The 20,972-nt window shown below is 47.8% G+C and overlaps 1 protein-coding gene across 1 annotated transcript in view; it reads left to right on the forward strand.

Annotated features, from left to right (window-relative positions):
* Positions 1 to 20,972, forward strand: part of MAGI2 (membrane associated guanylate kinase, WW and PDZ domain containing 2) — a 1,103,226-nt gene that overhangs the window by 735,451 nt on the left and 346,803 nt on the right. The window contains exon 5 of the mRNA XM_029910860.1: positions 13,805 to 14,015. Within this exon, the coding sequence (XP_029766720.1) occupies positions 13,805 to 14,015 (211 nt within the window). The remainder of the gene's footprint in view (positions 1 to 13,804; positions 14,016 to 20,972) is intronic.

Below are 20,972 nucleotides of genomic sequence, written 5' to 3' on the forward strand. Positions count from 1 at the left end.
GATCGTCGTCCCGCTCCAGATTGGGATCCCGGCACCGGAGGGACTACCGGCACCGATCCAGATCCCGGCACCGCTCTCCGGCACCGCACAGGGACAGATCGCCTTACGGCCGGCACCGATCGGCACCGTACCATCCGGTGCCGACGGCTTCGGGCTCGGCACCGCCGTGGCCGTCGAGATCGGCGTCACGCTCGTCTGATGCAGTGGAGGCCGGCCACCTGCAGGAGACCGACGACCCTACGCAGGGACCTGCGCATTGGTCCTTCTGGACTCCTTGGGCCTACCATCAGGCACAAGGGGCTCCGCTATCTGCTTCCCGCTCGGGCCGTTCGGAGCCCAGGGTCCCAGAGTCCACCATCTCCCGCCCTCCTCCAAGGGACGTGGAGGCTCCAGTGCCCACACCAGCAGAGGCCATGGACCAGGGGGCAGGCGATGCCCAGCTCCAGGAACACCTGGAGCAGGATCAGCCATTGGACCCCTTGCCACCGGGGGCATCCTCCTCGTCCTCGCCTGATGAGGCCGTAGCGGGTACATCCGCCATTGGGCCGCCTCCTATAGACCTTCGGGCCCACCAGGACCTGCTGCGCCGCATGGCTCGCAATATGGACCTCCAGGTGGAGGAGATTGCGGAGGTCCATGATCCCATCGTGAACATCATTTCAGCGGATGCTCCATCTAGGGTGGCATTACCGCTGATCCGCACTATTCAGGCGAACGCCACCACCATCTGGCAAACCCCGGCCTCTATTCCGCCTACGGCCAGAGGGGTTGAGAGGAAGTACTTTGTGCCCTCCAAGGAACATGAGTACTTGTACACTCACCCCCAACCATGCTCACTGGTGGTCTCATCAGTCAATGCACGGGAGCGCCATGGCCAGCAGGCTGCTGCGCCCAAATCGAAGGACGCTAAGCGCTTCGATTTGTTCGGACGCAAGGTCTATTCGGCTGGCGGACTCCAACTGCGGGCGGCGAATCAGCAGGCGCTCCTGAGCCGCTACAGCTTTAATTCGTGGTCCTCGATGGGGAAATTTAAAGAGCTGGTTCCCCAGGAATCGAGGGAAGAGTTCGGGGCCTTGGTAGAGGAGGGCAAGCGGGTGGCACGCACCTCCCTGCAGGCTTCCCTTGACATAGCGGACTCGGCCGCTAGGACCCTGGCGTCGGGGATAGCAATGCGGCGAATCTCCTGGCTCCAGGTGTCAGGCTTGCCACCTGAACTGCAGCAGACCCTGCAGGACCTTCCGTTTGAGGGCCAGGGCCTCTTTTCAGAGAAAACGGACTCTAGGCTCCAAAATCTCAAAGACTCCCGGACAATGATGCGCTCCCTGGGGATGCATGTCCCAGGGCCTCAGCGCAGACCCTTCAGGCCCCAGCCTCAGCGGTTCTACCCTCCCCCGCCTCGTCCAAGACAGGACTTTGCTAGGAGGCGGGGTCGAGGCGGTAGGTGAAGGTCGACCGGCCCTCAACCCGGTCAGAACCAGGGCCAGCCTAGGCCACCTTCAGGGCCTAGGCAAACCTTTTGAAGGTGCGGTCGAGGACGGCACCTCAACCGGCTTCCAGGATTCGGTTCCCCCTTTCCGGGATCGCCTCTCCCGTTTCCACCGTGCTTGGTCTCTTATAACATCGGACCGCTGGGTCCTTCGCACGGTGGAGAGGGGATACGCCCTCCAGTTTTCCTCGCCCCCCCCCCCACTCCCCCTCCCCGTCCCTCTTCAGGGACCCTTCTCACGAGCAACTCCTTACACAGGAGGTTTTTGGGCTCCTCGCTATGGGGGCCATAGAGGAGGTTCCATCGGAGCTAAGGGGCAGGGGGTTTTACTCCCGCTACTTCCTGATACCCAAGTCAAAAGGGGGTCTACGGCCCATCTTAGACTTGCGCGGACTCAACAAATTCATAGTAAAGTTGAAGTTCCGCATGGTGTCATTGGGGACCATCATCCCTTCACTGGATCCTGGAGACTGGTTCGCCGCCCTCGACATGAAGGACGCTTATTTCCATATAGCGATTTATCTGCCCCACAGGCGCTTCCTGCGATTTGTAGTAAACAGGGTGCACTACCAATTCGCAGTCCTTTCCTTCGGCTTGTCCTCGGCTCCCACGGTGTTCACAAAGTGTCTGGCAGTCGTCGCGGCCTTCCTTCGTCGACAAGGGATACAGCTGTTCCCGTACTTGGACGACTGGCTGGTACGCGGCCGCACCAGAGACCAAGTGCAGACTCATGTCCACATAGTGACACACACTTTCCACGAGCTGGGCATTCTACTCAACGGAGAGAAGTCCACTCTAGTACCAACTCAGAGAATAGAGTTCATTGGAGCAATCCTGGACTCCAGACGTGCCCGAGCCATCCTGCCAGACAGCCGCTTTCATACCATCTCAAGCGTCATTCAAGGACTCAGGGCCTTCCCAATTACCACCATAAGAACATGCCTTGCCCTTTTGGGCCACATGGCCTCGTGTACCTACGTAACCAGGCACGCCAGGCTGCGACTTCGCCCACTGCAGACTTGGGTGTCATCGGTTTACCGTCCTCATTGAGACGACCTGAACATGGTGGTCACGGTTCCGGCCTCGGTCTTGGCCTCCCTCACCTGGTGGACGGATCGCACGGCGGTCTGTGCAGGAGTGCCCTTTCACGCCCCACAGCCCTCCCTCCACCTAGTTACGGACGCTTCATCTCTAGGATGGAGCGCTCACCTGGGGGAGCACCATACCCAAGGCCTGTGGTCCGCGTCCCAACTAGCCCTGCACATCAACGTCCGAGAGCTGATGGCAGTGCGCCTGGCTTGTCAGGCTTTCCTCAACTTCCTACAGGGCCGTTGCGTGCTGATTCTCACCGACAACACCACGGCCATGTTTTACATCAACAAGCAAGGCGGAGCCCGCTCATCTCCCCTATGCCAAGAGGCCATTCACCTGTGGGACTTCTGCATCGCCCACTCGATACATCTCACGGCGTCATTCCTGCCTGGAGTCCAGAATACGCTGGCGGACCGTCTCAGCAGGTCCTTCCAGACGCACGAGTGGTCGATTCGCCCGGACATCATCTATTCCGTCTTCCAGAGGTGGGGGTTTCCCCAGATCGACCTGTTCGCATCTCGGGCCAACAGGAAGTGCCAGGCATTCTGCTCCCTGCACGGGCGAGCCCCAGGCTCTCGGTCAGACGCCTTCCTCATGGCATGGAAAGACCATCTGTTCTACGCCTTTCCTCCATTCCCGCTGGTCCACAGGGTGCTGCTCAAGATCCGCAGGGACCAGGCACGGGTAATTCTAGTCGCTCCCGCTTGGCCGAGACAGCACTGGTACACCACACTGCTGGAGCTGTCAGTACAGAGGCCGATCACGCTCCCCTTGAGTCCGGATCTCATCTCTCAGGACCACGGCCGGTTGTGTCACCCCGACCTGCAGTCACTCCACCTCACGGCGTGGATGCTCCATGGTTGAGTCGGATAGAGCGACAGTGCTCGCAGGCCGTCCAACAGGTCCTGCTGGGAAGAAGAAAGCCCTCTACACGGACCACTTATTTAGCCAAGTGGAAGAGGTTCTCCTGTTGGTGTGAGCAACGAGCTACGTCTCCCTCGCAGGCTCCTATCCCCTTGATACTGGAATACCTCCTGTCCCTAAGACAGCAAGGCTTGGCGACATCCTCAATCAAGGTTCACCTCGCCGCTATTTCCGCTTTCCACCCAGGAGAACTCACGTCCTCGGTCTTCTCTAACCCGATGGTCGTTAGATTCCTCAAGGGCTTAGACCGGCTGTACCCACAGCAACGACAGCCGGTTCCGACGTGGGACCTCAACCTCGTCCTCTCCAGGCTCACAGGGCCTCCGTTTGAACCATTGGCGACCTGCTCACTCCTGTACTTGTCTTGGAAGACAGCCTTCCTCGTAGCCATCACCTCAGCACGGCGCGTCTCGGAACTTAGGGCGCTGACATCCGAGCCCCCTTACACGGTGTTCCATAAGGACAAGGTGCAGCTTCGCCCCCATCCCGCCTTTCTTCCAAAGGTGGTGTCGCCTTTCCACGTGAACCAGGATATATTTCTCCCGGTCTTCCATCCGAAACCGCACGCTACTCGTCAAGACCAGCGTTTACATTCTTTGGACGTTCGCAGGGCCCTGGCTTTCTATATTGACCGTACAAAGCCATTTAGGAAGACGACGCAACTCTTCGTTGCGGTGGCCGACCGGATGAAAGGCTCACCGGTCTCTTCACAGTGCCTGTCCTCTTGGATTACGTCCTGCATTCGTGCTTGCTACGACCTGGCCGGTGTACCAACGCCACGCCTCACTGCTCACTCCACGAGGGCCCAGGCCTCCTCGACTGCCTTCCTGGCTCAAGTCCCGATCCAGGACATTTGTAGAGCTGCAGTGTGGTCTTCGGTCCACACATTCGCTACTCACTATGCCCTGGTGCAGCAATCCAGAGACGATGCTGCTTTCGGGTCAGCGGTTTTGCACACAGCAATGTCTCACTCCGACCCCGCCTCCTAGGTGGGGCTTGGGAGTCACCTAACTGGAATGGATATGAGCAAGCACTCGAAGAAAAAAAGACGGTTACTCACCATTGTAACTGTTGTTCTTCGAGATGTGTTGCTCATATCCATTCCAAACCCGCTCCCCTTCCCCACTGTCGGAGTAGCCGGCAAGAAGGAACTGAGGGGGCGCTGGGTCGGCTGGGGTATATATCCAGCGCCATAACGGCGCCACTCCAGGGGGCTCCACAGCCGACCCACCGGGTGTTGCTAGGGTAAAAATCTTCCGACGATCGTGCACGCGGCGCGCACACACCTAACTGGAATGGATATGAGCAACACATCTCGAAGAACAACAGTTACAACGGTGAGTAACCGTCTTTTCTTCCCTCAGGGAGTGGTGGCCAGTGTGAGCATATAGGGACATAAAACAGCCTCTTCCAAACAGAGCATTGTTTAATCTCGACAGAAGGAATCAAAGGCTAACAAGAAAAGATTTTTTGAACACAGCAGTCTACATGCTTCTGTTTTACCTAAAGCTCAGTAGTCTTAGCTTATCCAGATGCCCCACTTCTGGTATGGGGGGACAGTCTGTACCCTGCAGTCCTTGTGTCTCTCCCCTGAGCTCAGATTTTTAATCTACTCCAAAGTTTTTTGTTTCAGTGTTGCTGCCTGAATTTCCCCCTTCCCTGTACCAAGCCAGGGAAGTTGAAATCTGCATGGTCAGAGGGAAACTTGAAAGGGATTGAAAACTATAATGTCCTTTTAAGTAGGAGTGAGTGGGCCTATCTGAAGCTTGTCTCCCGTCCTGGTCTGAGTAACCCATGCCTGAATTAAACCCTTAAAGTAATCAACTATTGCAGGGACAAGGTAGGTGAGGTGATATTTTTATTGGACCAACTTCTGTTGGTGAAAGAGACAAACTTTGTGTAACTTGAAAGTTTGTTTCTTTCACTATCCAGAAGTTGGTCTAATAAAAGATATCTCCTCACCCACCTTGTCTCTGTAATATCCTGGAACCAACATGGCAACAACAACACTGCAGTCCAGGCCGGCGCAACCCATTAGGCGACCTAGGCAGTCGCCTAGGGCACTACAATTTGGGGGGCGGCGACCGCGGCGATATTTCGGCGGCAGGACCTTCCGCCACCTCTGTGGGGGGCGGCATTTCGGGGCGGGACCTTCTGCCGCCTAGGGCAGCAGAAAAGCTGGCGGCGCTCCTGACTGCAGTAATCTAATAGAGGCATCTTCAAGGTCCTTCACAGGAAGGACAGTTTTGTTGTCCACTGTGACAGAGGTTGGGAGAAAAAGGGGAGGGTTTAGTGGAAAAGATCAGAAGATTGGTTTTGGACACGTTAAGTTCCAGCTGATGGTTAAACATCCAAGATGAGATGCCAGAACAGGTAAAGATTTTAGTTTGGATGGAGGGAGATGGACCTAGAGTAAGGAGGTAGATTAGTGAATCATCAGCATAAATATGGGAGGCAAAGCCATGTTTGGGAATGAGGGGTGAAATCCTGGCCCAGTTGAAGTCAGTGGGGATTTTGCTATTGACTTCTATGTGACCAGGATGTCATCAAGAGATAGGGTGTAGAGGGAGAAGAGGAGGGGGACGTGTACAGAGTTCTGAGTGACACATCCTGAAAAAGAGAGAGAGAAACAAGAAGACTCAGTGAACATAACCAAGAAGGAGTGACAGGACATTTATCAATGGCACCATAATCATTTACTGGGATATTGTAGCTCTTCTCCCTGCTATCATCTGTTTAGGGGATAAGATCTTTGGGGCACGTGTTTGCATAGCACCTATTATAGTGAGTTCTTAATCCTGATTGGGACCCTTAGCTTCTACCATAATACTAATTATTATTGTTGTTATTATTCATCATATTAATTTATCATTTGGATTTAGGGTGTCCAAAGTATGTGTGGTAGTGCTCATAAAGCATGCATTTATGCATACTGTTGGGAAATTCGCACTCCTATCAACAAAAAGTTAAATCAGTCTCCTTAGCAACCAACATCAGGATTCAATACTTTACTAGCCACCACCTCTGGCTCCACACTTTTCACCGAAGCTGTTTTTACCCCTTTCTAAACTCCATATGAAACATGCCTTTATAATGTCATGGAACATTCAAAATGAGGAAGACCTGTCTAAGTGGTAATATTGGTGAAAAGGATCTGGGGGTTATAGTGGACCACAAACTGAATATGAGCCATCAATGTGATGCAGCTGCAAAAAAGGTCAATATGATTCTGGGGTGTATTAACAGGATGTCGTATGTAAGACACAGAAGCTACTTCTCCCACTGTACTCGGCACTGGTGAGGTTCCCAGCTAGAAGAATGTGTCCAATTCTGGGCGCCACAATTTAGGAAGGATGGGGACAAATTGGAAAGAGTCCAGAGGAGAGTTACAAAAATGGTAAAAGGTTTAGAAAACATAACCTATAAGGAAAGGTTGAAAAAACTGGGAGCATTTAGTTTTGAGAAAAGAAGACTGAGGGGTAACCTGAAAAGTCTTCCAATATGTTAAGAGCTGTTATAAAGATGACAGTGGCCAATTGTTCTCCATGTCCACTGAAGGCAGGACAAGAAGTAATGGGCTTAATCTGCAGCAAGGGAGGTAGAGGTTCAATATGAAGAAAAACTTTTTAACTATAAGGGTAGTTAAGCTCTGGAATAGGATCCCAAGGGAGATCCTGGAGTCCCCATAATTGGAAGCTTTTCAATTCAAGTTGGACAAATACCTTCAGGGATGGTCTAGGTTTACTTGGTCCTGCCACAATGCAGGGGGCTGGACTTGATGACTTCTCGAGGTCCTTTCTAGCCCTTCATTTCTGTGATTCTATGTGTATTATTCATCTTCCCCTCCAGACAATTGGAAGTTATTGCAACAATTACAAGTTTCACCCCAAAAAGGAATTTTTTTTTCAGGCTCAAATTAATTAAGGAATAAAACATGACAAGGAAAGTGTTTCAGAAGGATTATTGCATGCCCTCGGCTGCTCTGCAAAGCAAGAGGCCAAGTTCCAAATGTCATCAACCATGCCAAAAGGTGCAACAATCCCAGAGGAGTGCACTGTCTTATTACGATATAGGAATGATTTAAAAAGAGATGTATTACTTCCTATGCAGGACTAGGAATTGTTGACTCAGATATGATGACACCAATACTACCTAAAAAGAGCTATAACTGTTTTTTCTCCACAGGTGTACAAACCAATTCAAACATCAATATTTTATATTATTTCATTTAGTTTATTCTCTGTCTGTATTGCTTCGGGCAGCTGGGTTGTTTCTTTTCTTCCAAAAGTACAAGGTTTTATACTTTACTGCATGAATAATTTGCAGCATTAAAATAAAAACCCAACCTGGCACGCTCATTTCACATGTTTAGGTGGAAACTTCCAAGTGTTAGATTATAAGTAAAACAATGACACAATTTGAACTGCCAGCAGCAACTTTGGGTTAAGGATCAAGCTCTAGAATAATCAAATAAGACATTTTAGGGATATTTTTGAAACAGAAGAAAATGTATCACTAATCTAGCACTTCACATTTCCAGAGGGTAATTCATCAGATTTAGTAATTTGCCAATTGCTAAACTTTGTTTTGGTTTGTTACTATGTAGATGAAACAAAATAATCTAACTTAATTCCATTTTCAATGGTTTTAAATGTATTTTTAATGCAGACTGTCTCAATGTTCCTTCTTTCCCCTGAATGTGCTATGTTTAACACATGTAATAAGAGGCTGATGTTTTCCCATTGCCTCCACTGCCACTTCTCAGGGCGCTCACTGTTGATTGCTTTTGAATATATTTTGAAACTGGACCATATCATCTTTTCCATCTGGAGACAGTATCTCCAGTAGGCTGTTTCACCAGATATCAAGTCAATTAATTATTTTCTTTAGTGACAAATGTATTTTGGGGCACATATTATGGAACAATCTTTTTAAATCTTTAAATCAAAGATGTTATTTGAACGCAGATATTTATAAGATGCCTTTGGAGTTTATTTCCTCCTTGTTAGTGAATTGCTGTAATGTTTTGGATTTTATTCAACTTTAACATTTTGTACCAGAATTATATTTTTAAGTCAAACATTATTTATCAATATATATTAATAGGAAGAGAATCAGGAAAGGTGATATATAGCTTACCTAAAACATTTGAAACATACATACCCACAACAAAATATGTAATATTAAATGGCAATACAATGCTGGACTTTAAATCAAAGATGAGTGGAATGTCGATTCTGTAGTGTAAAATGTGGGTAGTTCTATTCGGAAACGCATTTTGTTAAAATGTCATTATAGCACCTTTATTGTTCACTTTTACACTTATCAAAGAGGAGTTTCCCAGTATAGCCAAAATCATGTGTTCATTAATCAGTCCCCAATAAATATTGAGATCGGCTTAGAAATCTTGAGATTTTTAAAAAAATAATTAAATAAACATTGGGTCCTTTTTATTTGCCTTCTGTTTTTATGAGGCAGACCTCCAGATTATATAAATGACCATAGCGCCGTTGACTAGAATGGAGATACGACAATGTATAGCAAGTGAGGGTCTACCCTCTGCTCCTTAGGGTTCATATTTTCAAGCATTTCTCTGCAACGATGAGATCTGGGAAACGCTTTTGTTGTTGTTATTTAATGACAGCTGAGATTCTCATCTAATCATATGACTGCAGAAGCTTGGGCTTTAAGAAAAATGCCATATATCACAATACTTGAGATAAAATCACAAGAGTTGGCAACACTGCTTTCCTAACTGCCAGACCTGTGATCTGAGAATCCAGCTATGATCTATCTGGCTCACACATAATCACCAATACTAAAGTTTCTGAAGGCAATTACAGTCTCCGTTAACCCCGGTCCTTACGGTTTGCCCTTAGTTTCTCTATTTGGCCTCGTAAGAACATAGGAACGGTTGTACTGGGTCAGACCAAAGGTCCATCTAGCCCAGTATCCTGTCTTCTCACAGTGGCCAATGCCTGGTGCTTCAGAGGGAGTAAAAAGAACAGGTAATCATCAAGTGATCCATCTGCTGTCGCTCATTCACAGCTTCTGGCAAACAGAGGCTAGGGACACCATCTTTGCCCATCCTGGCTAATAGCCGTTGATGGACCTATCCTCCATGAATTTATCTAGTTATTTTTTTATCCCTGTTATAGTTTTGGCCTTCATAGCATCATCTGGCAAGGAGTTCCACAGGTTGACTGTGCGTTGTGTAAAGAAATACTTCCTTTTGTTTGTTTTAAACCTGCTACCTATTAATTTCATTTGGTGACCCCTAGTTCCTGTGTTAAGAGGAGTAAATAACACTTCCTTATTTACTTTTTCCACACCCATGATGATTTTATAGACCTCTATCATATTCCCCCCCTTAATTGTCTCTATTCCAAGCTGAAAAATCCCAGTCTTACTAAATTCTTCTTATACAAAAGCTGTTCATACCCCTAATCATTTTTGTTGCCCTTTTCTGAAACTTTTCCAATTCCAATGTATCTGTTTTGAGATGGGGCAACCACGTCTGCACACAGTATTCAATATGTGTGCATGCTATGGATTTATATAGAGGCAATATGATATTTTCTGTCTTATTAGCTATCCTTTTCTTAATGATTCCCAACATTCTGTTAGCTTTTTTGACTGCTGCTGCAGCAGCAGATTGAGTGGATGTTTTCAGAGAACTATCCATAATGACTCCAAGTTTTTTTAATATGGAGATACACCTATCTCATAGAGCTGGAAGGGACCTTCAAAGGTCATCAAGTCCAGTCCAGTCCCCTGCTTTCACTAGCAGGACCAAGAACCATCCCTGACAGATTTTTGCACTGATCCCTAAATGGCCCCCTCAAGGGTTGACCTCACAACCCCGGGTTTAGTAGGACAACGCTCAAACCACTGAGCTATTCCTCCCAGGGGGTACTACTACTGGGGCTGCAGGTCTGGAGAGCAGGATGGGGGCAGGGAGGTAGACCAACCTCCCCACACAACAATGGTCAGTCAACCATCAGCTGGAAGGAGGAGAGGGGAGCCAGCCAGTTCCATCCTTGCCTTTCCCAGGGGTAGCAGGGCTAGTTCTAGTTCCAATTCCATTCCAGTGTGAGCTGGGATGTTTACTGCCTTCTCTCCAGCGTGGAGGAGTGGCAAAGGGACCAGGAAGGGCAATGAACAGATGCATTCCTCCCCTACTTTCTCTGCATTTCCCCAGTGGATCAGCCCTACTGCCCTGTTTGCCTTGGCATGCTGAGACCCACTCGCTGGTGCCTTTCTCCCTCTCAACTGGAATTCCATGTAGCTTGACTTCCCTCATTATCCCAGGGGAGTCTGACCTGATGCTGCATTACAGGGGAGGCTCTTTAAGGTGCACCCAGTGAGGTGGTCTATAAGTTCCAAGCAGACAGGCCTGGCTATCTGTTTCGTAATTTTTAATTGAGTTTTGATATTCGGCTTTAAGAGTCAATGTTAGGAGTAAGCTGAGAAGTGTGTCAGTTTCAAGAGTCTTCCTGATGGGTGCCCCCTTCTCACTGAGCACACCGGAAACCTCTGCTTGATGACAGTGCACTGTTCCGGGTTGACTCCTCTGTACACTTCCACTTCTGCTCTGTACACTCGTACCCCAGTGCTGCCCTTTCAGGTGAAGGGAGAAACTGGCTGCTAGGGTCTTAAAATGAGGAAGCCACCTCTAAAATATGGAAGAGGACTCCACACATGCCCTCTCTTCTTTTTCACATGCTCATTGTTTCACTTCCAGAAACACAATGTACATGCGGAACTGGGCCTCATTCCTACAGTAGGAATAATCTCAAGACAATGGGGTAGCCTTTGGAAATGAATGAACAGTTTTGTTGATAATGTGTGAAACAGAAAAGAAAACAGATCCTTTTCACAGCTGTGTTGACTCTACAGAGCTAAGAGAAGAAAAAAATAACAGGAGCTTATGTTAGTCAAAGTAAGCAGGTATAATTCTTAATACACAGAGAGCAGATTTGCTGAGTGAGGTGGTGTCATTTTTAATGAGTCACTCTTAAAAATATATGGAGATATACTTATCTCATAGAACTGGAAGACGCCCTGAAAGGTCATCGAGTCCAGCCCCCTGCCTTCACTAGCAGGACCAAGTACTGATTTTTGCCCCAGATTCCTAAGTGGCCCCCTCGAGGATTGAACTCACAACCCTGGGTTTAGCAGGCCAATGCTCAAACCACTGAACTATCCCTCCTCCCTTTTCTCTATAGTACCTCCGTCCCTTGGCAGACACTTCAGCTGTGCCTCACATCTGATCAAAAAAGAGGATAGTATTCCTCCAAGGTGATGATAACGTAGCTCCAAAGGTGACTAGCACAAAGTATTATAGAAAAGGACAGACAAGAACTTGTCAACCCTCAAAGTGGTAACTGAGGATTCTTAAAGTAATCAATATAATAAAAATATACTCTATAGATCAGGCTATAATGGCTAACCAGTGGGGCAAGGGGAAGGATTAAATTTGTTCTCAGAGCAGAAAAAGAGATATAGGCATGTGTGTCACCTCCTTGTCTAGGTGGAATGAAGAGTCGTTAAGAAATGGTTGAAACCAACCCAGATCAGCAAGAGGGTCAGAGAGGCACTGCAAGCTCCAATGACTCATAGATTTCCCCACATCTCAGCAAGGAAGCTGAGCAAAGACCTTGCTTGAGAACAAAAGACTTAGCGGTGTGAGGATAAGAGTGAGCTCTGGAACAAGCTCGAGCTCTCTCACTTGGAGACTGACTAAGTAGGTCAGACTGAGAGACACACAGAGCCAGAAAATGGAGTTCATTACAGTTTGGCTGGGGCTCTCAGCTGATGACAATGGACCAAGATTTAACCTAAGGCAGTGGTTCTCAAACTTTTTTTTTCGTGGACCACTTGAAAATTGCTGAGGGTCTTGGCGGACCACTTAATGATTTTTCCAAATATTGTTTCTACCGTTAGCTAACTAGTGCTTTGGATAAAAGCGCTATATAAAAAAACCCTTAATAATAATAAAAAATGTTTTTTGTTCTACAAATAAAAGCACACAACTCATATTTTAATATCAGTAGTCTTACCTTTCTAATGCAATGGATGTGCCCGCTCTTCCCCACCGTGGCAGCCCTCGAGCTGGACTGGGAAGGAGTGGGGTCTTTCCCTCTCTCCCCCGCCGCGGCAGCCACTGAGCTGGACTGGGAAGGAGGGGGGTCTCTCCCCTGTCACAGCAGCCACAGAGCTGAGGGAGGGAAGCCACAGCCCTGGAGCTGGGGAAAGTTGCCTCTTTCTTTGGCTGCCGCAGCCCTGCACGTCCCAAATTCCCCCCACCCCCTCTTCTCACCCTACTTCTCCCTCCCACCTACCTCCTATTCCCCCCACAGCCACCACCTCACCTTACATGTGCGTCTTCTCCAGGGTCCAGGCACCTAATTAGTGGAGCCACGCCTGCGCAGCTCCACTGATTAGCTGGGTGGCCCTTCATTCTCTTGTGTGCGGCCGCCCAGGTGCGCACCTTAGCAGGAACTATGCGTGGACCACCTGAATGGAGCTCGCGAACCACTGGTGGTCCCCGGACCACAGTTTGAGAATCTCCGACCTAAGGACTTCTTATGCTGTGTTCCAGTTGACTAATAACCCCTACTGTTTTGAAAACACTGCTTGAGTGTTCTTATAAATACTTGGTGAAGCGCATTAGTCCCTGAAGAGTGGACAACTCTACACCAGGAGTCTTTCTCTGTCATTGGACAGAGCTCACAGTATGGAGCAGGAGTGCTAAAGCCCAGAGGTTCAGTCTGAGGAGTGGGTGAGGCCATGTGGCCTACTCTGAAGAAAAAGTGAGATCCCTGGGGATCTGGCAGATCAAAGGGGTTCCTGCAAGGGACAGTTCCAAAGCTGGGGATGTAGCACTGATCCTGTGGATCCATGACAGCTAGTACTACTGGATAAAAGGCTGCCTTTGCATCACTGCTAGCAGTTGATTTGGGAGAACCCATGGGAGAGAGCAAGCAAGAACCATTAAGGAGTAGAACCAATGATGTGCAGATATGGTAAATATTCCACAGAATCCAACGAGCCCTGCAGTGCGATGAAAAGCTTGTTTGCCCTTGTATGTCTGATTCTTTATTTTCTTGGTTTGGTTTGTTGTTTTTTGTTGCTGTTGTTGTTTTGTAATCTAGGTAAAAAAAAACTTCTTGGAGGTAAAACCTTTGTCTTTGTCTGGAGACTTGAAGTTTCACAGACTTTGATGCATTAAAATCCTCCACGTTATGTAAATGAGTTACGAACACAGGGATAAGAAAGTCTTTTTTTCTTCTCTTGTAGAATCGAGTGAACATGAAGAGAAGAGTACAGGTGCCTCAGGTGAGATTTCTTCCCAGCCTTATCCTGCGCCAGTATACAGTCAGCCTGAAGAAGCAAAGGAGAATATGGATGTAACAAAGCAAACAAAACCTGAAGAGAATGATGAGTTGGGCCCATTGCCTGATAATTGGGAAATGGCTTACACAGAAAAAGGGGAAGTCTACTTTATTGAGTGAGTCTTGCATATTTTTTCTTTCTTTCTATTAAAAAGAGTATTTTCTAACTGTGTAGGGGAAACTGTTTTGTACTGGAATGTTACATAATGCACAATCCAAGATCCTCCACTCTGAACCAGCAGAAAGATCATGCATGTCATGGAAGTAACACAGAATTTAGTGCCTGGTGCCAGGAATTTGTAACATTTTCCAGATTACTGGCTGATGTTCAGAAGCAGTATTTGCTTTCAAGGGAGGTAGCTAAGGAACATGGTGCTCTGCTGGCAATAGTTAAAGGTGGAAAACACTAATCTGTATTTAAGAAAAGAACAACTCAGCCATATGCTTTGGCCTCAGTAGAAGGCCAGCCTTTCATGCTCATATATGTTGTAGTACAATTGCTAGATTCTTAAGTCCTTGTCCTATATAATGTGTTCTTTCTAAAAAAAAAGGATTAAATTTAAAGAAAAAAGATAGACGATAAACTTATAGATAAAAACCTAAGAACACAGATCAAATAATATTTAAAAATAAAACTCCTGAATGACTCAGGGATGATGTAGCAGGGTGGCTACCCACTACTGCCCTGAAGGGCTTGAAATCAGCCCTGAGAGAGGGCTGAGGCTGTGAGAGGGCTGCTGCTAGGAAAAGCAGCAAGCCTCGGCTGATTGGGGAACCAGCCACAGATGCGGCCACGCCCCAGTCAGGACCCAGCTGGCCCTTATAAGAGGGCAGTGGGCCAGGAGCACACAGAGTCTCTCTCTCTAGATGTGGAGAGGGATGGGCCTGGCTGCTAGGAGCTAAGCAGGGTACTGAGACTGGAGCAGGGCTGGGGGGAAGGCCAGAGGAGCTGGGGAGCTCTGGCCTAGAAACCACCCCAGGCTGCAGGCCTTGGTAAAGGCCAAAAGAAAGGTACTGTGGGGCAGGGCTGGGGGAAGGCCAGAGGAGCTGGGGAGCTCACGCCTAGAAACCCCACAGGCTGCAGGCCTTGTTACAGGCCGGAAAAGGTACTGGGGTTGCAGAGGGCAGCCCAAGGGTAGGCAGAGGCAGCAGGTCCAAACCCCCCTTGCCAGTGATGAGGGGCAATTATACTGCAGTCTGCCCCAGTGAGCGAGGGCTAGATGATGACTGGCAGTAGCCAAAAGACTGAGGTGAGGTGAGGATGGGAGGGGGGTTCCCCGGGGAGGGGAGACCCAGATCTGTAGGGGTACTGCTGGGGGCAGCACCACGGCCTGAAAGGGGCACCGGGGTCCAGGAGGGACTCGGGCCCAGCGGCAAGCGGGACACCGGCCTGCGGAGGGTGCTCCGGAGGCTGGAAACGCTAATTCCTTGGACGACCAGCAGGAGACGCTGCAAGGGTGAGATCCGCCCTGTGACAGATGGATAATGAGATATGGAATCTTTTTTCTCTAGGTCAGTGGATCAAATCAAGTCTATGTCCATATAGTAATCAAAAGTAATTATTTTCTGATTGCTGTTCAGTGGCAATTGAGAAATGAACTGGTAGACTTTACACAACTATTATAGCAGTCACTAAATGGCAGCCACACTAGGACAGGTAATGGAATGGACATGAAGACACAACTATTTTTTCACCTCCCAGTGCAGCCCTGTGATGCTCCCCAGGGGTACTCAGGCTTGTGAGGTATCTTGCCACTACCTGCCCTTCACATGAAGTAGTTTTGCCTGATGCCTGTTGTAGCTCAGCTCCCTAAAACCAACAGCCTTTGGCCACAGACATAGCAGTTACTTCCAGATGTCCGCAAACCTTACCCTCTCTGTGCAGCTAGTGACAGACACACACCAACCCTCAAGCCCCTCTGCCAGCATCCCCGTCTGAGGTATTCAGCCCCTGTCACTGGACACTCACAGAAATAATCAGGTATGCTGTCTCCAAAAGAGACAGAGTATGCACAGTTTGACTGGCACAACTCAGATCAGATCTGACAACACAGCACTGGAATCTACTGATTGTGAAAGCAAATAAGTTTATTTACTAGATTAAGATTTAAGAGCTGGTGAGCAAGGATAACAAGAACAACAGGTTACATGTACAATAAAAGGTATAACTCGCTTTTTAGACTCTTAACTTTAACAGACTAAAGTTCTTGTCTAATTTCTCACCTAAAGCAGCCTCCCAGAATCACTAGTCCACATGGCTAGGATCCAACTTTCATGAACGGAAAAAGCCCTGTTCTTTTTGCATCCTCAGTGAAAGGATAAGAAAGGGATCCTTTTCCCTTCCTCATATAGTCCAGTAAATCTTTGAAATGACCCTTTTGAAGTGCACCCTCAGATAAGATTCTTCTCTCCCATTGAATGTTCTTCAGTGTTCTCCCTGTTGATTTCACATCCCTCCCAGCAACATGTTTTTCCTGTTGACTTCACATGCAAATGGGGCTTCCATTGTGTTGGCTTAATTTACATGTGACAGAGAGATATACATCTTATCTCCTGTCTGGAAAAAAACTGTTTTAAACTATGTAACCAGGAAGAGTTCACAAAGTTATTTTTAGTAGGTACACACAATTCCTTATGTACCAATTACACATACATCTCACAATGCTAATGATGACCAGTCTGATCTAAGCTTTCATTTGATACCGCTCATGAAATTATAGATATATACTATGACAGCAGTGTGTTAGGTGTACTGAGTTTATCAGGCCTCATAAGAATTGCTGTTATAGAACATTGAACCCACTGCCAGTTGGCATTGAGGGGTTCTTAAGGTCACAATTCTCTCTGGGTTAATGCACTTTAGAGAGGAAAGAGTGAAGGGAAGATTGAATTGCCATTGCTTCTATTGTGTCTCCTGGGGGGAAAAAAACGTAAGTGATTGCAGTTGTCCGTCCACTTCAAGTATATGGGTGCTCAGTGCACCAGAGTTAGAGATTTTCCCCTTAGCAGTACCTGTCAGGGCACCGCATGCTCCTTCTGCTGCCTTGTGCTGTTGCATGATGGTATCCAGGGCAGAGCCACCCCGACCCCTTCTCAGTTCCTTCTTACCACCCATGATTGGTAGTCGGAGTGTGTTGGCTTGCTTCTGCAAGTATTCTCTCTTTCAGGAAATTTGTTTTTTCTCTTGTATATAGTGAAGTGGTAATTTAGTGTAAGTTTAATTTATTAATAGTTTTTTCAGAATTTAGTGGAGTGTCAGTTCCCATTTCTTCTGGGTGCTGGTGCCTGGTACTGGGGAATGCCTTGGTCTCTGGGTTTTAAACCTGGCATTAGCTACAGGAAATCCATGCCGGTGGCTGACCCTCATTCTAGATGTCTGAAGTGCTTCGGCAAGTGTCACTTCTGGAACAAGAGTTAGATCTGTATGGATTTTAAGCCCCAGACTAAATAGAATAGGGAGATGAGATTCTGCAACCTTTTCTCGGAGGCAGCCACCAAGTACATTTACTTCAGTCAGAAGTGCCACTCGGGACATTGCTGAGTTTTGGCATCATTCTCCTTCCCCAGCACTGAGAAAGAAGCATCAGCATAGTGCTTCTAAGGACTCATCCTCCAAGAGGCCAAGGTCTCCAGGACTGTCAACCAGAAAACAGTCTGGAAAGTGGGGGCAGAGTGTCCTCAGAGGAGAAGTATTCCCCGGTGCTGACAGCATCTCAGTCAGTGGGGTCATCAGCTCCAGCACGCTGGCTATGTCACGGAGACCAACCCATTTTGCAGTATCGACCTCTTCGATGCAACAACAGCCGCATCAGGGGAACCTCTCAGAACCAACACCGGGGCATATACCAGGATTTCCTCTGCCTCTCGATACTGGCCTCTCCAGCGGTACAGGAGATATCTCATCCGGTATCGATGAATCCTCAGACTGCACTGGACTTACCTGCAGGTAGAGGTCAACTTCCAATACCATGGCCAACTTTGGACCCTCCTGTGTCTCCTTGCCCAGTGCCATGCAGAGGCAAGCCCAGTATGCTCCCCTCGGTACTGTTGTCTGCAGAGACTCAAGAGTGCGCCTCGACACCAAGCGGTACCATGCTCCCCTCTTCAGGTGACTCAGGCTCTTCTTTGGGATCAGAGGTTGGTTCATACATATCTCGGGCCGGAGATCAAGGCATCACTCTCCATCACTGAGGGGTTTTCACCCTGGGTATCTGATAGAGGTTCTGCATTGGTTGAGGGGCACAGATCCTTGATTGGGGTCCAGTGCCCTACCACTGGCCATATTTGAGCCCATGGGGGTTTCCTCCTACCACCAGATCCTCCCCATTCCCCGATAGAACCTCCATCGGAAGAGTTATAGGAGACAGCACCTCGGCCTTTGTGTTCCTCATCATCATCACCCAATGAGACAGTGGCATCTGAAATGTCCTCACCTCTTTAGGACAATTACAGGGCCTATAAGGACCTGTTAAAGAGGTAATACAAGTGGAGGTAGTTCAAGAGAGCTCCTATAGGTTAGTAGACATTTTGGGATCAGCAGGGATGTCCCAAGTAACTCTCCCTATAAATAAGGCCATTCTGGAGCCCACAAGGATATTGTGGCAAATGCCTCTTCTCTGCCCCCAACAGACAAAAAGACTGAGTGGAGGTACCATGAGCCCTCACAGGGATATGCACACTTTTACCACCATCACCCTGAGTTCCTTGGTGGACTCCACAATGAATGAGGGATAGCCATCTTCTACTCCAAAGACAAAAAAAGGCAAAGAAACTTGATCTTTCAGTAGAAAAATTTATTCTACTGCTGGCCTCCAATTTTGTATCTCAAACCAGCAAGCCTGCTGGCTAGATATGATTTCTCCATCTGGGACAATGTTCTTAAGTTTGTGGACAAGTTGCCAGAGGATGCCAGGCAAGAGTTTCCAGCAGCAATTGAAGCAGGTAAGCTGGTGGCTAGGACCTCTTTCCAGGCTTCACTGGATGGGGCAGGCTCTGTAGCCAGAGCCAGAGCATTTATGATAATGATGCGTAGGTGTTCTTTGAGTGATTGCACATGACCATTCCACTCTTGATGTCTGCGCATCCTGTGCACCGTCACTGGAAATTTTTCCCTCAGTGGCACCCTCTACTGCAACACACCTGTAACACGGGTATAAAGGGGCCAGCCAACCCCAAACCCCTCAGTTCCTTCTTACTGCCTGTGATGGTCACTGTAATGCTCATCTTGCTTTGGCAATTGCTTTCAGTCGACTCTTTGTATTGTGTATTCTTGTATTTTGTTGTAAATAGTTTATTGTTATTACTAATATTAGTGTTTTAGTATAGTTAGTTGGTTTTACACCACCTAAAGGTTTCAGTTGATTCCTGGTACTGGGGAATGCCTTGGTCACCAGGCTTCAAGCCCTGCATTTCCTGCAATAAGGCTATGCTTCTAAGCATCCCACACTCAAGTTGCTTGAAGTGCCTCAGGGAAACTCATATCAGGGAGTGTAAGGACTTAAAGCTTTGCACAAAGAAAGCCCATGAAGCCAGGCTAAAGTTTCTACTTATGGAGGTGGCCTTGAGACATCCACCTGAGCCAAGTTGGTCAGACCCAGCTGTTCAGAGCCATAGCAGACAGAATGAAAGGTCTTTCAGTCTCTTTTGAAAGAACTCAATCTTGGATAACTTCCTGTATCACTGTCTGTTATGATCTGGCAGGCAGTTCTCTGACTGACAAGCTGACTGCTCACTCCGCAAGATCACAAGCAACCTCAGTGGCATTCCTCACGCAGGTCCCTATCCAGGAGATTTGTAAAGCAGCAACCTGGTCATTGGGTCACACTTTTGCCTTCTATTATGCCATCACCCTGTACTCTAGGGATGATGCCAAATTTGGTCAAGCTGTACTACTGTCTGTGTGTACATAAACTCTGATCCCACTGTCTATATTACTGCTTAAGTGTCACCAAGAGTGGAATGCACATGTGCAAACACTTGAAGAAGAAAAAAATATTACTAACCTTTTGTAACTGTTGTTCTTTAAGATGTGTTGCACGTGTCCATTGCACGACCCACCCTCCTACTCCTTACATCTACATGAGTTATCCGGAAAGAAGGAACTGAGGAGGCTCAGGGTCATCTGGGCCCTTTATAGCTGTTTCGCTGGTGCATGGCAACAGAGGTACTCAACCTGCCTCAATGGGTACCACAGATGGAAAATGTTCTGTCAGCTGTGTGCAGGGTGCACGCATATCAAGAGTGGAATGAACATATGCAACACATCTCAAAGAACAACAGTCATGAAAGGTTAATAACCATTTTTTCATGGCTTCCGGTCTGGGGTCTTCCACAGGAGATCCAACAGACTATCCAGGATCTCTCTTTTGAGGGACCAACCCTCTTTTCTCAGCAGACTGATGACTAGTTTCACAGTGTCAAGGACTCCAGGGCTGTGTTAAAATCATTGGGATTTACACTCCACTCCTTAAAGAGAAGCAATTCCACCCTCAGTCATTCCACCATTACCCGTCCTTTCTGCCTAGGAAACTGAGTCAGTCTGGGAAGAAAGGGAAACGTCATAGGAGGAAACTACCACCTCCTCATTGTTTGTCTTCATAAAGCTCTTCTAGACAGCCTGGAAATGCCAAGCAGTCCATTTCACTGCCTTGTTGAGGACAGTTTACCAACTTGCCTTATGCCTGTTTCTTCTATTCTTGTTTTTTCCAACAGATTATCCCAATGTGCTTGGACCCATATTACCAGATCAGTGGTTCCTAAGCATCGTGAAATTGGTATACACTATTTGACATGTTTCTATCCTCCCTTCCCCACCTCTCTTTCCCATTCCTCTTCAGGGACCATATTCTCACAAGGAGGCCTCACTTGGGATGTCCAGGCTCTCCTCCTGTTGGGAGCCACTGAGGAGGTCCCTCCTCTCCACAGAGGGAAAGGGTTTTATTCATGCTACTTCCTAATGCCAAAGGAAAAAAGGAGGTCTCAGATCCACATTAGACATGTGAAAACTGAACAAATATATAAAGAAAATGTAATTTGAATGATCACTCTGGCATCCATTATTCCCTTCTGGATCC

The sequence above is a fragment of the Terrapene carolina genome, unplaced genomic scaffold (assembly GCF_002925995.2).
Source record: "Terrapene carolina triunguis isolate 2854851 unplaced genomic scaffold, T_m_triunguis-2.0 Scaffold68, whole genome shotgun sequence".
Classification (NCBI taxonomy): Eukaryota; Metazoa; Chordata; order Testudines; family Emydidae; genus Terrapene; species Terrapene triunguis.